The 20,703-nt window shown below is 33.6% G+C and overlaps 3 protein-coding genes across 4 annotated transcripts; all 3 read left to right on the forward strand.

The window, feature by feature from the left end:
* Positions 1–1,254: 1,254 nt before the first annotated feature.
* LOC132266987 (cyclin-D5-1-like) lies at positions 1,255–2,980 on the forward strand. 2 transcript variants are annotated; one of them, XM_059768021.1, is made up of 5 exons: positions 1,255–1,730; positions 1,898–1,984; positions 2,161–2,392; positions 2,554–2,687; positions 2,794–2,980. In XM_059768021.1, exons 1-5 carry the CDS (start codon positions 1,461–1,463, stop codon positions 2,923–2,925), a joined length of 855 nt encoding a protein of 284 aa, XP_059624004.1. In that variant the 5' UTR covers positions 1,255–1,460; the 3' UTR covers positions 2,926–2,980. The 2 variants fall into 2 exon arrangements, with proteins under 2 accessions (XP_059624004.1, XP_059624003.1); XM_059768020.1 differs by having other exon boundaries at positions 1,258–1,730; positions 2,161–2,455.
* Positions 2,981–8,547: 5,567 nt separating this feature from the next.
* Positions 8,548–14,119, forward strand: LOC132266989 (mitochondrial outer membrane protein porin 2-like). The gene is made up of 6 exons (XM_059768022.1): positions 8,548–8,708; positions 8,869–8,936; positions 12,719–12,829; positions 12,921–13,007; positions 13,108–13,316; positions 13,432–14,119. Exons 1-6 carry the CDS (start codon positions 8,660–8,662, stop codon positions 13,736–13,738), a joined length of 831 nt encoding a protein of 276 aa, XP_059624005.1. The 5' UTR covers positions 8,548–8,659; the 3' UTR covers positions 13,739–14,119.
* Positions 14,120–16,010: 1,891 nt separating this feature from the next.
* Positions 16,011–19,767, forward strand: LOC132266990 (protein SRG1-like). The gene is made up of 4 exons (XM_059768023.1): positions 16,011–16,965; positions 17,218–17,465; positions 18,485–18,809; positions 19,242–19,767. The coding sequence occupies exons 1-4, from the start codon at positions 16,714–16,716 to the stop codon at positions 19,506–19,508; spliced, it is 1,092 nt and encodes a 363-aa protein (XP_059624006.1). The 5' UTR covers positions 16,011–16,713; the 3' UTR covers positions 19,509–19,767.
* The last annotated feature ends 936 nt before the right edge of the window (positions 19,768–20,703 follow it).

Genomic DNA, 20,703 nt, shown 5'->3' on the forward strand with positions numbered 1-20,703 from the left:
AAAGCCAAGTTGCTGGTGCATGCTACACAACTCTCTCTCATTAGACTTAGGTGTTGATTGATTACTCAATTTAGTGACGCTTATTCAATTAAGTGGGTTTGATATAACAATTTAAATATCACTAAAAACTTTGATATAATAATTTAAATATCACTAAAAACGGTAAGTGTCATTTAAAATGAAGTAAATTTTTAAGTGATAGGGTCATCACTAAATGCTCAATACTAAAAATTAAAAAATATATCAAAAGAATATTTATTTTTTAAGTACCACTTAAAATTCAGCTCTTAAAACATATTTATTAATATATATATTTTTATTTAAAAGCAATTATTTACATAAAAAACATGAAATTTTGTTTTGACAAGTAAAAATCATATACTCCCTTTATGCCAAAATAAGTATTCATCTTTCCATTTTTGTCGCCCTAGAATAAGTGTCCCATTAAAAAGTCAATGTACTATTTTTGTAATATTATTAATTTAACCTTCTTACATTGAATCTATAAAAAGTAAACCATCACATCACTGTGGACTCATTAGGGGTAAATTTAGTAATTCATTCACTACTAAGTACAAGAAAAAAAATAATAATAATCATTCTCTTAAAAAGTTAAATTTTAAAAAAGGGACACTTCTTTGGGCCGGAGAGAATATAAAAAATAAACTATAAAAAGAATAAACATTTGTAAGATTTTTTGTCCAAAGTTCAATAATTCCCACAATATATATATAAATATTTTTTGACACCAAACAGAAGCAATCACATAGAAGAAAGAAAATTACAATCAGAACGAAGGACATCCAATAACCACTTGGGCCATATGCTCTATTCCAAGTCACCATAAGCGGTTATAAGCGTCTTCATGCTCAAAATATGAGCTACAACCATTCCTCTCCGAGAACCCAAACCTGTAAAAATTTGGTATTCCATGTCTTGTCCTCTGAACCAGCACTGGTGGTACCTTATATCACATTAATAACATTAAAATCATGGTCAGCCTATTCACATTATAGTGCTAAATATATACACACACACACATTATACTATATGATACGTTAAACGCTATATAGATTATAATAAGAAAATGATACATGCCACTACATGAAGACAAAACTTGACATCCACAGGCCAACCTACCACCAAACTTTAAGGGCAGTAATGTATTATACTGTTATGTATATACCAGAATCCCCTAACATTTGGAGAAATATAGGAGTGTGCCCATATACATAATACATGGTATATTGTATATGAATGAATATATATACTGTAATGTGTATAACCGCTGAACAACAACGCCTCTATATCTCATCCGCTAAATTTGGCGGCACTAAACCCGCCATTCTCAAGATTTAGCACCAGATTTTCTCCTCTCGCTCTAGATTTCTTCAATCACTTCAAGATTTTCACATACCCATTTGCTAGGTTTCGTTGATTTCGGTCGTTGATGTAGCAATATGGAGAAGAGCTCTGGTACTTCGGCCTCTCTCTCTGACCTTTTGTGCCGAGAAGATCAATCTTTTTTGAATGAAAACCAAGACGACACAGAGTATATACTGAGTATGAACTCGAACCCATGTTCAATCTCTGAAGACGATGATGAGTATATACAGAGTTTGATTCGAAGAGAGACGAGTCCTGATTCAAGCAGCTATGTTTCTTCAGCAGTCTTTAGCCAGAGCTGGTTGAATCATGCCCGCTTAGATGCCATCAATTGGATTCTCAAAGTTCGTGTATATATATATATACACATATACATATATATTCATGTATTGTCTATATTTGCAGTGTTCTGTTCTGCATTTTTGTGGGTTTATTGTATTGTGTGTGTATACACTATGTTCTTCATTTTTGTGGGTTTTTATTGTATTGAATATTTATTGAATTGATGCAGTCAAGAGCATTCTTTGGGTTTCAATTCCGTACAGCTTATCTATCAGTGACATACTTTGATATGGTTCTTTCAAGGAGAACAATTCCTGTGAGCATCTCCTCTCTCTCTCTCTCTCACACACACACAAAGTGGGATTTGATAATTGTGTTCTTGGTGTGATTTGGGGATGTTCTTTTGGTGTTTGATAGAATGGGAAAACACACACAAAATGGGATTTTCATAATTGTATTAAATTTACACTTTGTTCCTTTGGTGTTTGATAGAATGGAAAATTATGGGCAATTCAATTACTCTCAGTGGCATGTTTGTCCTTGGCTGCAAAGATAGAGGAGAACCGAGCACCGGCATTGTCGGAATATCTTGTAGATGAGTACAGTTTTGAGAGCTCTGGGATTCAGCAAACTGAGTTGTTGGTTTTGTATACATTGAAATGGAAAATGAGTTCAATGATCACTCCTTTCGCTTACCTCCACTATTTTTTCGCCAAGTTTGTCGGTGAGTCCTGGCCAAAAGAGTTGGTTTCTAGAGCTAATGAATTCATTTGGGTAATTGCAAAAGGTATTATTTAAACAATACTAAAGACTGATTTCAATTTGGATTTTGAATTTGTTGTGTTTTGTTTATTGATTGTGAAAATTTCGAATTCTTGGATACAGATATTAGCTTGGTGGATAATCAACCATCTGTTATTGCTGCAGCAGCAGTCTTGGCAGCTTATGATGGTCAATTGACAAAAGAGAGAATGGAGATAAAGATTGGTTTGATACCATCATGGGGGTCTCAAGAAAAAGTGAGTTTTTTTCTTGCTATAATCATTCAAGTTCAGTACTTTGATAGTTGAAGAACATGTCTAGTTTTAAAATTGTGTTCATTGCATTGCATTGCTTTTTCAACAGGAACATATAGTTTCTTGTTATAAATCAGTGATTTCCCCAAATTTATTGCCAACCCATTCAAGCTCTACTGATGTACTTGAAAACTCTACAATCACCTCTGCTGCTGACACTAAGCGACGACGAATACAGTGAATCTCTGATCAACATATCCCTTCACAAAAAAAAAAAAAAAAAATGAAAAAGAAAAGTAGTCATCATCAACCATAGTTAGTGGAATTGATCTTTCTGTGAAGATTTTGGGTGTATTTTGATTGGATTAGACCATTTTTTTTAGTGAAAGATGATTCTTGTTAGTAGATTGATTATAGGTTTAGTGAAGTCATTTACCAAAAGATGGTATGACTTGGAGAGTTGGAGGTGAATAGGTGATTAGGGGGTTCCATTTTCCAATAACCACAAAAAGTTTGAGCTAGTGACGACAACCAAAGCAGATAGTGAAAACTGAAAAGGGGGAAATAAATAAATAAAGGACATCATAGCTTTAACCCACAGTGAGAGAGAACTAAGAGAAGCTGACCAAAAGTCCAAAAGCCATTTAAGAAGGAATGAAGTGAGAGTCCACAGAAGGCTATTGAATTGAAGACTGTTTGTTGATAGTCACTGAATGCTACTATTGCTTGCTTTCCACCCTTTTTTTTTTTTTTTTTTTTGAGTTTTGTTGTATTTCTTTTATTTTCTTCTTTCTTATGCCATAATAGGGGACATGTATGTGTATAGAAGCATATCTTGCAACTCTCTATCTTTTTGATGGGGTGGCTTGGGATGCCTCCTCTTGTCTTTCAAAAAGGCTGAAAGCCATGAGGGAATGAAGAGTTGTTTTTGTTGGATTTGATGTATCCGTGTTGCATTTGGGCCATCAACAAGTATGAAAAAGGTGAATGTGATTTGATATGTCTGAATGTTTGTGGTTGCTTTTTGGTTGATGGGGCTTAGCTTCTCTTGTTAGCACTGTGTTTGGGGCCATGAAACCCCCCAAAAATGCATTTTGGGAATCAAATAGTAGGGTCCTTTGTGGGATTATAGTGCTTGATTGAACTTCAAATGTTTGATTAGAAAGTTTACCAAATTGAATTGCAGAAAAATAATGCAAAAGTTGCCTTGAGGTGTAGTTTCAAGCAACTTCATCCAAGAATGACTTCTGATTGAACTTTTCTATATATATATATATATATATTATTTTTTAAAGTTCAAGCAAATGCATACAGTTCCTACAATATTACCTCTAACAAGGCTCGAATACTAATGCCCATTGCATAGTTGAGCTATGTTTTGACTTCATATTTTTCCTAATTTATTGCAGATAATTGAATTGGATCATTTATACATTCATATTTCAAGATATTTTTTTTGGGCTCATTTTTGTGCTTATATTGTAACTCTTATAGGACCTTCACTTAGTCACCCTTGAGATAAATATCTAGAAGAGGCCATCAAACATCATTGTATGGCAATTGGAAGCCCTTCTTGGTTTTATTTATTTGACAGTTATGGTTCCATAATTCACCCGTAGGACACATGCAGTCTTTCCGGTTCTACATACATTGGGCAATTATCAAAAAAATTCTATGTCAGACTCCTAAATTTGCTTTGATTATTAAAGCTTGCAGTCTCCTGTTCCACCTGTTCCGAACAATTATCAAAAAAAATTCCTATGTCAAGGCCCCTTGAATTTGTTTTGATTAGAATATATAGTTTCCCGTCCCACGTGCACGGAGCAATTACTGAGCCTCTTGAATATGCTTTCAAATGCACTCAAAAAGCTAGTATTGTTTTCAGAAGAAACACATGAATGTTGGGATAGGTTCCCCTCCACTTTCATTGATGAATGAGTGTGGGGTCCAAGGCTCTCACCCTCTTGAAGGGAGTGGGGTTCATTGATTCATGGCAAATTTGGTGTCAGAGGCTCCATCCCCACATGCCTCGTAGAGCTCTCAAGATTTCCAGTCTGTCAAATGTGTACAACATTGTTTTTTAGTTTACAAATGCTACTAACATGCTCTCACTCAAAAACACTCTTCTTCTTGTAAAGTTGTAAATGCCTCCTCTGCAAGACTTAGACCACACAGTTCTGTGTGCTCCAGTAGGTTGGAATGCATGCACATATATATATATATATACATACATATAGATATATGCGACTTACCAGTCAAAATCACAATGTTAAAGAGTGCAGGTGATTTTGGCTTACATCACCAACATGGTAAGAAGTATGCTTTGTATACTATCTGACTTTGTTGATGTAAGTAAAAAAAAGTATTTACTGTTGATTTTGTTAAAAAGTCCAGTTGGAATTGCTTTTAAATCTGTTTTCATTTTTAAAAATTGTTTAGATGTTTATTGTAAATTACTTGTTACCATTTTTGTTAAGAAGAGCTTTTAAATGAAATTAGACACGATCCATTAAAGGGTTAAGTGAAAGCAGCCTCCGCTGGAATTTTTTTATTTGCAAAATTATTTATAAATTTTTTAAAAATCTTAAAAATATCCCTAATCAATTTTTAATGATACCCCATTGTATATTATTATTGTTCAAAGCTGCCCCTCTCGTATAATTCTATAGGTCCACCACCGAATGAAGCCGCCCCTCTCAAACAATTTATTGATAAAAGTGGTTTTTTTTTTTTTTTTTTTTTTTTTTTTTTTTTTTTTTTCAAACAGTAATGTCAAATAGGCACATTGAGTAAAGAAAATAAAAACAATTTTCGACATTATTTTTCAAAATACCAAATTATCCTTCTTAAATCAAATAATTCTTTCAGTAAAGAAGTTCAATAAAAATAAGATTTAGTTATTATATTGTAACATATGACCAACTCAAGGTCAAATGTGAAATGTAATAGACAAGCTCATAATATCTTTCTGGCTATCTTTCTTTTTGTCTTTTTATTTTTACGTTCTTTACATTTTTTTAAGAAGTATAATTTGGTGAAAGAATTATTTTTTCTGAATTTCTTGAGTGAAAGAATTATTTGATTTAAAAAATGATAATTTTATAATTTTGAAATAAGAGCTTATAGGACATTTTGGATCAAAATAATGATCTCAAAGCATATGTAATTTATTTTTTTTAATTCAACCAAAGTGAAAAACAACTTCTAAAATAGACCCAACTGTTATTCAAGACTCCTAATTGGATTTATGTGTAGTTTTTTCTTATATTATCACATAAGTAAAAATTACATGTTAATATTTAATTAATTGGTAATATAATGTCAAAGGAGCCATCATATTATTATATTTATTATTATTTTTTCAAACTGAAAAAAAAAAAGAAAAAGACAAAAAAAAAAAGAAAAAAGGAAGGAATATTTCAACCCACATTCCTGTCCTCGAAATTCATCACATGCAAGTATGCGAGTTTAAGAGGTGGCAATTTACGAACACATACAAAACGTCATGCTATGAGAAGCCTAGGGGTTGGCATCGGGCTTGGGGGTAGGCCCAGCTAGCGACTCCCAAGACTTGGGCCGGCAACCCTAGATGGTTCGGCTGCAGGCCTAGTTCAATTGGGCCTCTCTGATCGGGCCTGATTTTGGTATTAAATCAGGTGTAATTTTGACTATTACAGATCTAATTGCATTTAGAGATGGCAATGGGACAGTTTGGGGACGGGAAATGTCATCCACATTCCCATTCCCGTTTTGAATAGTTACCCCTATCCCTACTCCAAAACCGTTTATTAAACGAGACTAGACGAGTTTTGTGGAGTATTTTTATAAATGTAATACGAACCTAGCAAAAGTAAATAATAAAACAAATTTTCAACTATTATAATAAAAAAAAAAATTTCACTTGTGCCAAAAAAAACACAAGATTCATAGAAACCTAAGACTAAAATTATTGTTGTGATATCAAAATAATACATTGAAGTTCTTAAATAAGAACAATACAAAAGAATTACCTTCTGGAAAAAAAGAACAATACAAAAGAATATTTAGTGATTGGAATATAATAAATTAGTATTTGCATATTATATACTTAATATTATTGAATATAAAATAAAATATAAGTACAAAATTGAAATTTATTACTCTAAATGACTGGGGTGGGGTGATTGTTTCCCATTCCCATATCATGATCATGCGGATTTTCAACCATAATTTTCATTCCCGCCCCAAAATAATTTAACCACCCTCCATAATCGTTCTAAATGAGTGGGATATTTTTCCATTCTTAGTTGCATCACTTTCTACTTTGAAAAAGGAGAAAGTATCATTATACTGCAATTTTCGATGGTGTATTAAAAAGACTGTATATCAAGAGGATCTCATTGTGTTATTGAACCAACTTTAGCAATCAAACACCAATTTATATTCATTTTAAAAACTACAAAGTTCAAAGCAAAACTACATTCTTTGATCTCGTGTCTCGTTTCTTCTTTTTCATAACTTATCTAATCTAAATGGGAGGGGAGTTGAATTCCCCTCTCTAATCATACGAGGGGAGCTCGAGCTTCGTTAGCAATGGCTTCTAATAATAGAGTCTTCTTACTAGTTAAAAAGTCACACACACGACATCCCTTACTATGTATATCTCACTCTCTTTTTTTTGTCATATCTTCTCTAGAGTGTTCTTGGAAGATTGGGATTTGGGGTGCACAAAAAATTAATAAAACATGTGAATTGGTTTGAGCTGAACCGAATCGCACCGTATGGACGGTATGGTTTGGTCCGAATTTATTACAATTCGATATGATTCTAAAAATAAAAAAGTTTGATTTTTGACTTAGGTCTATTAGGAACAAATCCAACCATTAATTATATATATTACATTAACGCTAAATCCTAAAATCCCAAATTGTTTTTCCGGCCACTTAGTTTTTAAACTGAAACTGTTGTTAAGAGTTGAACAAGTTTTTTATGATTCAGTTTGGTTAAGTTCCAAAATTAAAACAATCGGATTTCAATTCTAATTTTATAAGAATTATTGAGATTGGTTTGATTTTGCATTCCTTACTTTCATAACTGACTATTTTTTATTTTTAAATTTCTTCTATAATATGATCAAGGCCCAAATCACACAATTGAGAACAAGAACAACAAAATCTAAATTATACTAGGAGAGAGAGAGAGTTTAGAAGAATAGTGTGAAATAGATTAGATAGCAATTATAACATTTTCTCGATCATATATTCACTCTTTTTCAAATTAAATGTTTACCTTTTTATTTTTAGTTGTCTCAAAATAAATGTATTATTCAAAATCACGTAATATTATTTTTTGTAACATTATCAATTTAATCTTCTTGGATTAAATTTATAAAAAGAAATTCATCATGTGGGTCAAGTCATATAAAGCGGTAGCGAGAACAAATTCGAGAGCAGGAGCAGAAAAATTAAGTTATAAATAATGAGAATTTGAGTTAGAACACGCACACAAATAAAAAGAATAATGTGACTTAGGATCCACTATCAATATACATAATATTTAATAGTGATTGATTCATTACTAACATAATAAAAAAAATATTAAAACTCATTATTTTAAAAAGTTAAAATTTTAAAAAGGGATGTTTAATTCGAAATGGAGGGAGTATTTTTTAAAAATTTAATCTAAAATATTTTCAAACTTCTGGAAGGTCAGGTAATTTGTCCCTTTTTTTTATTTTCCATTTTTCTTTTATTACCATACAATTTGGTTTCGCTACATGTGGGCCATGTGGCCAACTCACAGCTTCCTTCCCCCTCCCTACACATCTACCGTTCGTTTCACCATAATCGACGGTAAGTCACAGCCCGTTATAACACCTGGCTTCTCGTTCAAGCCCGATTACATATTTTCGTGGTAGAAACCCTTATTTCCCCACCCCCGATAAACAGATTCATCTATTCCTCTCTCTAGTTTTCTCTCTCTAATTCTGGAAAAAAATGAACAAGGGACCTGGACTCTTCTCCGATATCGGCAAGAAAGCCAAAGGTAATCAATTAATCATACTTGTAGTTCATCGATTTTACTTCTCTTCATCAAATTCTTCATTGTAATACGTACGCATGTATATATATATATATATATATATATATATACACACACGCACATACGTGACTCTCGTAACATCTATGTATTGCTTTAAATGTAGATCTTCTGACAAAAGATTACGGCACGGACAAGAAATTCTCCATCTCAACTTACAGTGATGCCGGAGTGGTACGAATTGATTGCCTATGTGTTACTTGGTGTTCTCGTTCTTATTATGAACTGCATGATTCGATTTCATTGTTTAGTTGGTTACTTAGGGTTTTAGTGGATTGCATTGAATAATCTTTCTATGTTGTATTTTTCGCCCCCACTTTAGCTTTGTTTTAGCTCAAGGGATTGACAATGTGCTTAGGTCGTTTGCTGTTTTGGACTAGGGATTTATTTATTTATTTATTATTATTTTTGCTCTGGTATTGATCTGGAATAAATTCCTGAAGTGATCTGTGATTGAATTGGAGCTCAAATTATATTGTTTTTAAGATGGGGATGCTCTAATCTTATTCCGGAGCTATATTTATTTTATTTTATTATTATTTTTTTATTTATAAAGAATTTGTTTGAAGATTGTGTGTTCAGGTGAGCAGCCATATAAGTATGTATGTATTTATGATTGTAGTTAAGAAGCTTGCACAAGGACACATGACATGGAAACGACATGACACAGATACTTGTGAAAAAGTAAAATACGAACACGAGAGTAAACTTTATACTATATAAAAAAATTATACTGTACATGAAGAGTAATTTTTTATCTATGGACGCAGTATGAAATTTTGAACTTATTAATTATTTAATATTAAGCACTCCTTCGATAGAGTAAGACATAACAAGTTATGAGACAAATCTGCTTGTTGATATATATACGTGTGTATATATATATAAACATTTGTATATGTACAAAAAATTTGTTGAGTCCTCCCCTACTGCCATTTCCGCTACTTCAAGAGGACATTTCTTCTCTCTCTCTCTCTATTTTTTTTTTTTTTATATATATTATTTTTATTATGTTCAAGCTTTATATAAATTTTATATAAACCTTTGATTTGATTATATGTAGAATTGTACTTTGTTTCTATAATTATTGATCAGCGTTCATGGTTTATTGGTCACATGGTAATACATGTTTGAAGAAGCATCAGTCTAAATAAAAAATTTATTTTTAAATTATGGAGTATACACGTCCAAGATGTGTCTGGCACCTATGCATATTGTCTAATAAGTGAATAGAGTCTTAGAAATGTTCATGCTTCTTTACTTCTTAAAAAAACAAGGAAATGTTTGTGCTTCTTTGGTGTGTAGGAATTCTTATACATACATTTCTATCACTCTAGGTTATATGTGTGCTTTTTATGAAAATGGAAGCAATAAAACATAAAAGAAGTCTAGAACTTCCCACGTACCCCATCTTATGGCTTAGAGTTTTTTATTTTATTTTATTTTTTATGTTGTATTAATGTTTATGAAACATGTCTATAAATTTCTATTTCATCTCTACCTAATTTTTATTTTTATTTTATTTCTTTTTTGTTGTTGTCTTGTGTCAGCGTATGCTTTTGAATGCTGGATAATGTAGACTGGACCTGTTTTTCTTAAAGGAGAGAGTATAAGGTTGTAAATTCCATTCTCAAAATGATGGGGGAGTAACATTGGAAAAAAAAAGTCCATGACAAATATGAAATAAGCATATCAAAAACTTTAAAAGGCAACATGAAGACTTATATGCTTCTCCCATAAGTTATTGTGCATGTGCAGATATGATCTCAAGATTATGACATAACTAGATGATGCAAATTTACAAATGAAGCTTCTCTATCAATAGTTCAACTAGGTCATAAATTATATAAGTAACTTGAATTCGATTTGTTTATTAAAGTTGAAATAAAATAGGAGAAAATAGGCTTAGATGGTATGGTCATATTCAGTGTATTAGTACATGCATTGTTAAGAAAAGTTGACTAGTTAAAATATTAAACAAGAAACAAAGCTGTAGACAAAAACTAAAATTGGATAAATAATAAGGAAAAAAATTAAAAATTAAATTTAATATGAGACTCAACTTGTGGAGTATGATAGAAGAGTCTAAGAAATTGTTCATGTCCGAACCCATCCAATTTAGTTCAATGCAAGGATGATGATGATGATGACATTTAGAGTTCAGTAGACATACCAAAGAGCTTAATAATATATATACTGATTTTATCATCATAACTGCAGCTATGATGAACTTTTGGAAATTAACCACGATTTAAACTACCTAACAAATTTTTGAGGTTAAGAAACAGCGAAAGGCATTGAATCTTATACTTAACTTTTTTGTTTTCCTGAACTGCCTTAGCTGGGCAATGGTGTTGAAGTCTGAAGCAAATTCAAACAAATGTAAAGGGACATTATTATTTGTTGAGGAAAGAATTGATATTAGATTTGTTGAATTGTTTGTTGATATAGATCACTATTATTGCTTCTACTTCATCTTGTTTGAAACTAGTTATTTCAAATAAAAATAAAGCATTTTCCCAACATATTTTTCCATCACTATTATTGCTTCATCACTATTATTGCTTCTGCTACATGAATCATATTTTTCCATTCTGAGCTATCTAAGACCATAGCCTCAGTCAAATCACATGGTATCATATCTTTATTTGCCAACTCTATCATGTTAATTTTGGTCTTCCACTTCTCCTAGCACTATTCTCAATTTGAGCCATGTCATTCTTCCTTACTGGTACACCTAGTGGCCTTCTTTGCAACATGTCCAACGATTCTCTCATTTTATTTCTAATTGTTGCTACTTCAACCATCTAAAAAATGTGTTGATTTCTAGTTTTATTCTTTCTTGTATTGCCGCACAACCATCTAAACATTCGCATTTATGCTATATGTAGGGGAAGTTTCTTTTGAAAACGTGGTAAGCTTAAGCAGTGGGTCAAAACCATGAAGAAATGTGTTAAAACGGGAAGTTTTTGGGATGAAGTTTACGGAAAGAGTATATATTAAGGATGAGAATGAGGAAATAGTGATATTGATGGCTGGGATATCTCTGAAGTTCCATTTTTGTTGACTATCGGTTAAAAATTACAAGAGTGAAGAAAGCATTGCACGCAACACTAGATTGGACATATGAACTGAAAGTATATTTTGATTTGTTGTGTAATGTGTTATTTGCCTGTCAAAACGAAGGAAATACTTTATGGCTTGGGTTTAAAATTTTAAAATCAATGATGCTATGATTCATAGAATGTGTAGGCCCAATGATGTTGTTTTGAGATGAGATGTGAAGGTAGAAACACTTGAAGAAAAAAGGAACTTTGGTCTGACAACCTTTCCTTGAGAAGAAATCTTTCAGCCCTTACATTTTACTATTAAAATTATATTATAATTTATTTTCCTGTAGCATGGTAGTTTCGTTTGAAATTTTGCGTAATACAATATTTCCGTGTGGTGTTTGATATTCTTTACTTTCAAATTTTTTTGACTTGTGTGTTGCTGTAATTGTGGTGTTTTGAAATCATGTATACCTGTAGGATGTCTGCAAAAGAACGAAACAGTTGCAGCCTTCGCAGGGTTTTTCTTGCACTTATTGGTTTTAGTTTATTGCTTTGAAGAATGGTTTTGAGTAGGACGGCCTGGATTTTAATACAAAACCACCGGCATAAAGACAGTGATTGATCTTTGTTAATGTTCTCATCTATTTAAATGTGTTTAGTGGGTATCCCTCTAATTAGTTAAGTAGTTGTGCATGCTGTAAAAAATTGTGTGCAACATCATGGATATCTAAAAGGACCATCAATGCTTGCTTTGCAATGCTTTGTTTTCAAATTTCATCTACTGGCTGTGTTATAGTTGTTTCTTCCTCTTGATGTTCAGTTGTCATTTGAACTTTCATGTTAACAGGGAGAAACAATCCAATGTTAAACTGTAACCTTTTCATTTCTCTTTGGATTTCCTAGGCCTTTACATCAGCTGCAGTTAAGAAAGGAGGGTTCTCAACTGGCGATGTGGCAGCATTATACAAATACAACAACGCTGTACTTGATTTCAAAGTTGATACAGAATCAAATGTGCGTTGCTTGCTACCTTGGTCTTCAAATTTAAACTGAGAAACACTCCTCCTCAATGAGCATCAATCTGTTGTCTTCCTTGTTTTGGCAGATATCTGTGACTGCTACTTTCACTGACATTGTTCCCTCCACAAAGACTATTGCTTCGCTCAAGCTGCCCGATTACAATTCTGGCAAGGTACAAGTTTTAGGGTGCTTCTAAGCAAGGGAAGATTATCTGTTGATATAATTTTGATCTTCTAATTTTCTGAAGTCGCATTTGTTTTTTCAATGTGCAGGTGGAGGTTCAGTACTTCCATCACCATGCAACTTTCACCACAGCCATTGGTCTGAACCAAACCCCTGCTATTGATCTTTCAACCACCATTGGTACCCCAACAATCGTTTTTGGTGCAGAGGCTGGCTACGACACTGCTTCGGGTAAATTCACCAAGTATACTGCTGGCATTTCCGTGGAAAAACCAGACTCTTATGCTTCAATAATTTTGTAAGCCCTCATACTCACTATCAAGAATAATAGTGTTTTAGCAATAATAGCAACACTCATTTCACTCGAAACATTGAAAATAAAACACTTATATGTAGTTGTTTTTCCCCCTCAGAGCCGACAAAGGTGACACTATCAGGGTATCACATGTCCACTATCTAGATGAATTGAAGAGGAGTGCTACTGGGGGAGAGATAACTAGAAGGTTCTCCACGAATGATAACACATTCACCTTTGGAGGGTCATTTGCAGTTGATAATCTGACAGTGGTGAAAGCAAAGCTCAACAATCACGGAACGCTGGGTGCCCTCTTGCAGCACGAGCTCATGCCGAAATCAGTTCTTACCATCTCCAGTGAGTTTGACACCAAGGCCTTGGAGAAGACTCCCAGGTTAGGTTTGTCTCTTGCTCTGAGGCCTTGATGGTTTTTAATTGTCGGTCGGAGATGATACCTTGCGATTTTTTTTTGGCTATTGTGCCTGAATTGAAAGGAAGGGCTCAATAAGGAGTTCCATATAGGATTGTTAGGTTCTCAATGATACTGGATGCATTACTTGGATATGCAGGTCCTGCCATGTACACTATTTCTTTTATGTGCAGGTTTTTTTTGAGAGTTTTATTTATTTGTTTATTATTATTATTGAAAAATTAAACAAATACACACACTCATATTTATTTTCATTAGATTGGAACACACCCGATCTTTCCTTCGGGAAGGACGACTTGTACCAGCTGAGTTATTGTCCATTGGATTTATTGGAGAGTTGCCTACTGTGTATTTTTAATGTTATTTAGCCTTAAAAGAGTTGTGATACAGAGTTCGATTCCATTTATAAAACAAAATAAAATAAAAGGAAAAGGAGGAGGGGGAAGATAAATCCTCTAATTGACTTTAAACTATTTGGTTCGTTATTTAAAGAAGAAATAATAATAGAAATATATAGGGGGGAAAATTAGTGATATAAAACAAAAAATAGAAAAGAATAAAACATTAAAAAAATTCCAACTTGGTCATGAATGACTTTAGTGGCCAAACCCTTTCTTTTTGTTTGTAAATATATAGATTAACTTGGTCACAAAAAAGCGTACACAAGGAATACATGAAAAAAGACAAATTTTTTCGAAGGCATTTTATTTTATTTAAATAATCCAAATCTTATCATATTTTCCTTTTGATAAGAAATTTACACAATTTTGTTTTTACGAGAATTTGAACTTTGAAATTTCTAGGGGCTTTAAAATGTGAAAAATTACCAACTAGACATCATTTTGAAGAAATATAATAAAATTACCTCATGATTAATAATGTAAATATTTTTATATTTTGAGGATTAGTTTTGATTTTTTTATATTTATAGAAAAATTTATTGTCTTCTTAATGAAGTTAAAATCTTAAAAGGGATATATATATATATATATATATGTATATATATATATATATATATTGGGCTTTGCCTTTAGCTTAACGTCAACCCTAGCTTTTGTGTCCCTCTTTAGTCACCCATTATCATTTTTTTATTATTCACAAATGCTTCTGTCACAAAATTAGGTTCAAATCCCCGGGTCACATACAATTTAATTTGTACTCTCTCTATTAATATATATATATTCACCTTATATATATTAAATTGTATGTGACCCGGGGATTTGAACCTAATTTTGTGACAGAAGCATTTGTGAATAATAAAAAAAATGATAATGGGTAACTAAAGAGGGACCAAAAGCTAGGGTTGACGTTAAGCTAAAGGCAAAGCCCAACCCAAACCCTCCTATTTTGACTTTGTCATGTTTAGTTTCCCATTCGATAGATAGATAGATAGAAGCGTATACTACTACTACTCTCTCTCTCTCACACACACACACATCAAAACAAAGCATTAAAAACTCCGATCTCATCTCTCCCTTTCTAACCAGTCCACAATGAATTAGCCAAGCCTTCTCTCTTTTTTTCTACTACCATTTTTTACCCTTTTTGCTTCTTAGATTTTGACTAAGCCCTACTTTTTGGTTCGGTTTTCAAATTAAATGTTGACGGGATACCCAATTACCGGAATTAGTCAGAAATTGAGGAATTGTTTGATTTGTCATTCATAAAGCAGAAAATTATTTTTGAAGAAATCTTAAAACGGTCAAATCAAACAGTTTTTTTTTTTTTTTTTCAAAAAACAAAAAAGTATTCTCAAAAAACTAACCCCGAATCTCCCAATAAGAGACCAAGGGCATGGGTCCACACACATCCTTTCTGTTTGGGATTCAAAAACACAACATTCTTCACCTGGTATGGTTCCACACCCATGACCCATCCTTTCCCGTTAGATTAAAAAACCCAACGTTCTTCACCTTATATTCGGGGGTTTTGAATTCATAAAAAATTATAGTAAATTTTCTTAGATCCTAAATTCAAGGCGCTAATTTAATACTGATAATGATTTATATTAAATTTTCTTCAATCCCAAATTCAAAGCGCTGATTTGATACTCCTAAACACAACGTCAAAGATTTTAACACTCCAAATTTTTTTTTAAGGGCTAATATATTACTTTTGCCCATTTGGGTATGCGCCCTTATTCATACAGGATCCAGAATAAAGGATTGAACTTGAATGAAGCTTGGGTTAACCGGTTTCCGGTTTGGGATGTCGAACATAACGGATAAACAAACATAAAATATTTTTTCTTGGAAAGTATTTTCTTTTTCAGATAAAATATTATTATTATTATTATTTTATTTTTTTGGTGTTTGGCTGAGGTTTAGGTTAAGTTCATCGGGCTGGGGTGTGTAAAATAAGTAAGTTATTTTTGTTAGGTTTTAATATGTTTATTTTGTAAATATTTTACAACCAAAACATTAGAAAATAAAAAATATATATATTTTTATAGTTTACAACCAAAACACTAGAAAATGATAATTTTACAACGTGAGACATAGTAAAGATTAACTTGCTTTGTATTGTGGGAGAAATTTTTATACACTTTGTAAGATAAAAAGAAATAATTAGGAATAGTCAAAACTTAAAAAACTTTTAATAATTTTGAGAGGGGGCATATTTACAATTACCAAATAATATGAATACAAAATTAAAAAATAAAAAATAAAAAATTTAGTGGGGCAACTGCACCCACTGGGCCCTACTTTGGCTCCACCCTTGTTTGTATGTATGAAATATGAATCACAAGGATAATATGTCTAAGGCTTCCAAGCCGCTTTTAAGGAAAAATGAAACTTCAACACTTGTCTTAAAAAACATGAAAACCTATTATAAGGAGCAGAACCAAACCTTTTCTGTCATACTGTCCTTGTGATGATCACAACAAAAACTACAACACGTAGAGAGAGAGATTGAGAGAGAGAGAGAGAGAGAGCACCTGCCTTGGATTTGCGCGCGGGAGTCGAAGCTATGGAACCAAAGGGTGCAAGATTTGGGAGCTCCCTCCTTGTACCCTGTGTTCAAGAGCTGGCTAAGGAATCATTGGTCACAGTCCCATCCAGGTACGTGCGTGATGATCAAGATCCTCCTCTGATCACACCATGTACTGATTCTACACGCGACGTCCCAATCATCGACATGGAAAACTTGCTTAGTGGAGATCATATGGAGATGGAGTTGCAGAAGCTGGATTCTGCATGCAAAGAATGGGGTTTCTTCCAGGTGCAAGCTTTGTACCTGTACATATAAACTAAAATTAGTTCATTTACTGGAAAAGTTGAAAGTGAATTATTGATTCATTTGTCTTCTGCAAATTCAATCATTGCGACAAAAAAAGGTTCTATATTTGATCCATTGAAATTAAATTAAGGCTTCAACAACAGAGGAGTCATATAAAGAAGTATCAAAAAAGGCTTTTTTTTTTTTTTTAATTTTTTTTAAAGCGTTGACAAGTGAGAAAAATAAGTGTTGCAGGTGATAAACCATGGAGTGAGCAGTTCAACAGTGGAGAAATTAAAGGTTGAGGTTCAACAATTCTTCAACCTTCCGATCGAAGAGAAGAAGAAACTATGGCAGAAACCAGGAGAAGTTGAGGGATTTGGACAGGCCTTTGTTGTATCTGAGCAGCAGAAGCTCGACTGGGGAGACTTGTTTTTCTTGACTACTCTTCCCACCCATTTGAGGAAACCCCACTTGTTCCCCAAGCTTCCTCTCCCTCTCAGGTTTTCTACTCTCTCTCTCTCTCTCTCTCACCATTTATATATATATAGCATCATGATTCCTGTCATCGGATCGCGGGCCGGATCACGGTCAATTCGATCCAAATCCGATAAGCAAAATAAGCCGTCCGATCCGATAATTTGACGGATTGTTACATAGTCAATCCGAATCCGATACTCACTCTATCGGATATCCGATCCGATAAATCCGATCCGATTGTAAATTATATACCCTTTTGCAATTTACATAAACACAATCACGCAGAATGTGTTCTGTAATCCCAGACTAGTTAAGTAAGTTTCACGTTTTATAAGTAAAGCCGCAACTTTGACAAAAAGAACTAAAATCATCATCATAAACAGGAAGAGAGAGAGGAAAGATGCAAAATTAGGGTTTGTAATAGATAAAAGAATAGGAAAAATAGAAGAAAAAGGAGAGAGAATAAGTAGTAAGAAACTACTCCCATAGGTTTCGCCAGTCGATCGTTGGTTCCCCTTCCCCTTCTTGCTGTCGATCAAAGTCTCCCCCTTCACCTGAGTTTTCTGAAGTATACTGGAGTTCTTCTTGTGTCGTGAATTTACACAGGTTGTGGAGATTTACTCCTATGCAGATGAGAACACTGGTCTTATTGTACAATAAGGTTGTGATTACATCGGTACAAATCTGATGGTGTATATATATGATATATATATATATATATATATTTTATTTTAATCGAATCGAATCGGATCAACATCCGAATAATCGGATCGGAATCCAATCCATTGACAGGTCTTATTCATGAATAACCAAAGAAATACTAATAGCAATCTGCTTTATAGACATTTTTAGACAGGTAATAGCTAATTTTTATTCGCCTTTCCGAAGTCTTCATGCTTGTAATTTGAATCTAAACTTGAGGAATGTCTGAAAAAACAAAAAAAAAAACAATTTGCAAAGGTGAGAGAGTGATTAGAAAAACAGTTCTCAAGTCCACAGCCAGAGTTAGTTCTGATGCCTACTGAGTTTTAATTTCATGCAGAGATACCCTGGAAATTTATGCAGCTGAGTTGAAACAACTTGCAATGAAGATACTCGATTTCATAGCTAAAGCTCTAAAGATTGAGGCTGGGGATGTCCGAGAGTTGTTTGAAGAAGGGATGCAGTCAATGAGGATGAATTACTATCCACCATGTCCGCGTCCAGGGTTGGTTCTCGGCCTCACCCCTCACTCTGATGCTACTGGCCTCACCATCCTACTTCAAGTTAATGAAATGGAAGGTCTGCAAATAAAAAAAGATGGGATGTGGGTACCTGTCAAACCCTTACCTGGTGCCCTTGTCATCAACATTGGAGACATTTTGGAGGTAATGGTGACCATAACGTAATGGAAAATGCTGTTTTACATGAATGAATTATCATGATTCCTTATTATAATTTCTGTGACTGTCTACGAGTTTCATTCGATGATGGTCATCTACCTAATTTGAAAGTAAAGGTCAGCCAGTGACAGGATGATGTATTAACTTCATTGTTGAGAGGGAAACAACCCAGAGATAATGGCCACGAGTCATGATGGAACTAACTTAAGCTTCTAAAATCTTCAGATATTCAATCAAAATCAAATAAATTATAGGACAATTAAAAACTATAAATCCTATACAAATTATAGGGCATTTGCCAAGGAAATGCAGGATATGATGTCTAAAAGTGTAAAATGCTTCAACAGATCCTAGAATAAATGTTCTGGTATACCGTATATCGTGTTTTATATTCTGCTGCATTACCTTGTTTTGCAGATTGTGACCAATGGAGCTTACCGTAGCATCGAGCATCGTGCAACTGTAAACTCTGTGAAGGAGAGGCTCTCAATCGCCACATTTTATAACCCGAAATATGATGGAGAAATGGGTCCTGCGCCTAGTTTGATTACCCCACAAACTCCAGAGGCGTTCAAAAGAGTGGCAGTTGCAGATTACTTCAGAGGCCTCTTTGCTCGTGAGCTCAATGGGAAATCATACCTAGACGCGATGAGGATTAACAATGAAGAACGCAAGAGTAGCTGAAACTAGTACAGATAATGCTGCCGAAACCTATATTATCGTTTGATTGTTAAATAACAAGCTGTAAGGAGTTCTATAAACACATGAATGCCAGCCTTCAGTGTTTGCATTTTTGTATCTTCTGTTTTCCAGCATGTACACCAGCTTCAACCAATTCTCCACTTTTGGATCTCTACCAGCACTCCATGCAATGTTTTATTCAACGCACTAAACTATGTTTCTAACTATTCGTACACATGAAATCTACCATTTATTTTTCTTATCTAGTTGCAGAAATGTTAAAATTGGTGTGCTTTCATTCTACTACAACCAGAAACCTTTATCACTTCTCCCTCTGTCATCAAGATTCCTTCAACTTGAATAACAGTAGTGTTTACTAGAGAATTTCATTGTAATTGGGCATGACCAAATCATAGAAGGTCGGGCCAACTTGATCTTAATTGCACCCGTCAAGAGTCTAATGCTATGATTTTCCGTGTCTCTATTTTGCCAGCATATGGACTCTGCTATATTCTTTAATTGTAGTTAAAATTATCCCGCTAAATCAGGATGCAGATCAGTTAGCGGTCATGTCCTCAGATCAGGCTAGCATCAGACATGAAAAAAACTCATCTGCCAACTAATGTTTCTCCTTCAAACAAATGATAAAGACAACCATCAAATTAGGAGACCGTCAGAGCTTCCCAAAACGCCAACACATTCAGGCAACTGTGAAAATCACAGGCAAAATTTTACAAAATAGCTAGTCCTTTACCCAAAAATGTTGATTTGGGATATGCTACAAGGACAATGGCGTCTTCCCAATCCACACCTGAGTAATCAAGTTCATACTACTTCCAAAAGTACCTCCGAGTAACGCAAATTCCTTTCATTATAATGTAGGAAGAAAACACAATCCTTGCAGCAATTTGTCTCTGAACCTAGCGTATTCATGAACCCCAATGTTGTTGAGCGCATTGACCCTCAAATGTGACTTGAATTCAATCTTCGACCATGAGCAAGAGGTAACCACCATAACACTACCTCGTGAATTTTCTAACTAAACTAGAAATTAAATCAAAGTACATACTCTAATTTTAATCAATGAAATTTGCCAACCATTCTTAGCATAAAGATTATATCATCACATCCTAGCTATGTCACTATACAAGCCTGCCTCTTTGACCCTGTCATACCATATTTTGCTGTTTGGGTATGT

Source organism: Cornus florida, unplaced genomic scaffold, assembly GCF_030987335.1.
Source record: "Cornus florida cultivar Cherokee Brave unplaced genomic scaffold, ASM3098733v1 CherokeeBrave_3.0.0_Hap2_Chr07, whole genome shotgun sequence".
In the NCBI taxonomy this organism is placed as follows: domain Eukaryota; kingdom Viridiplantae; phylum Streptophyta; class Magnoliopsida; order Cornales; family Cornaceae; genus Cornus; species Cornus florida.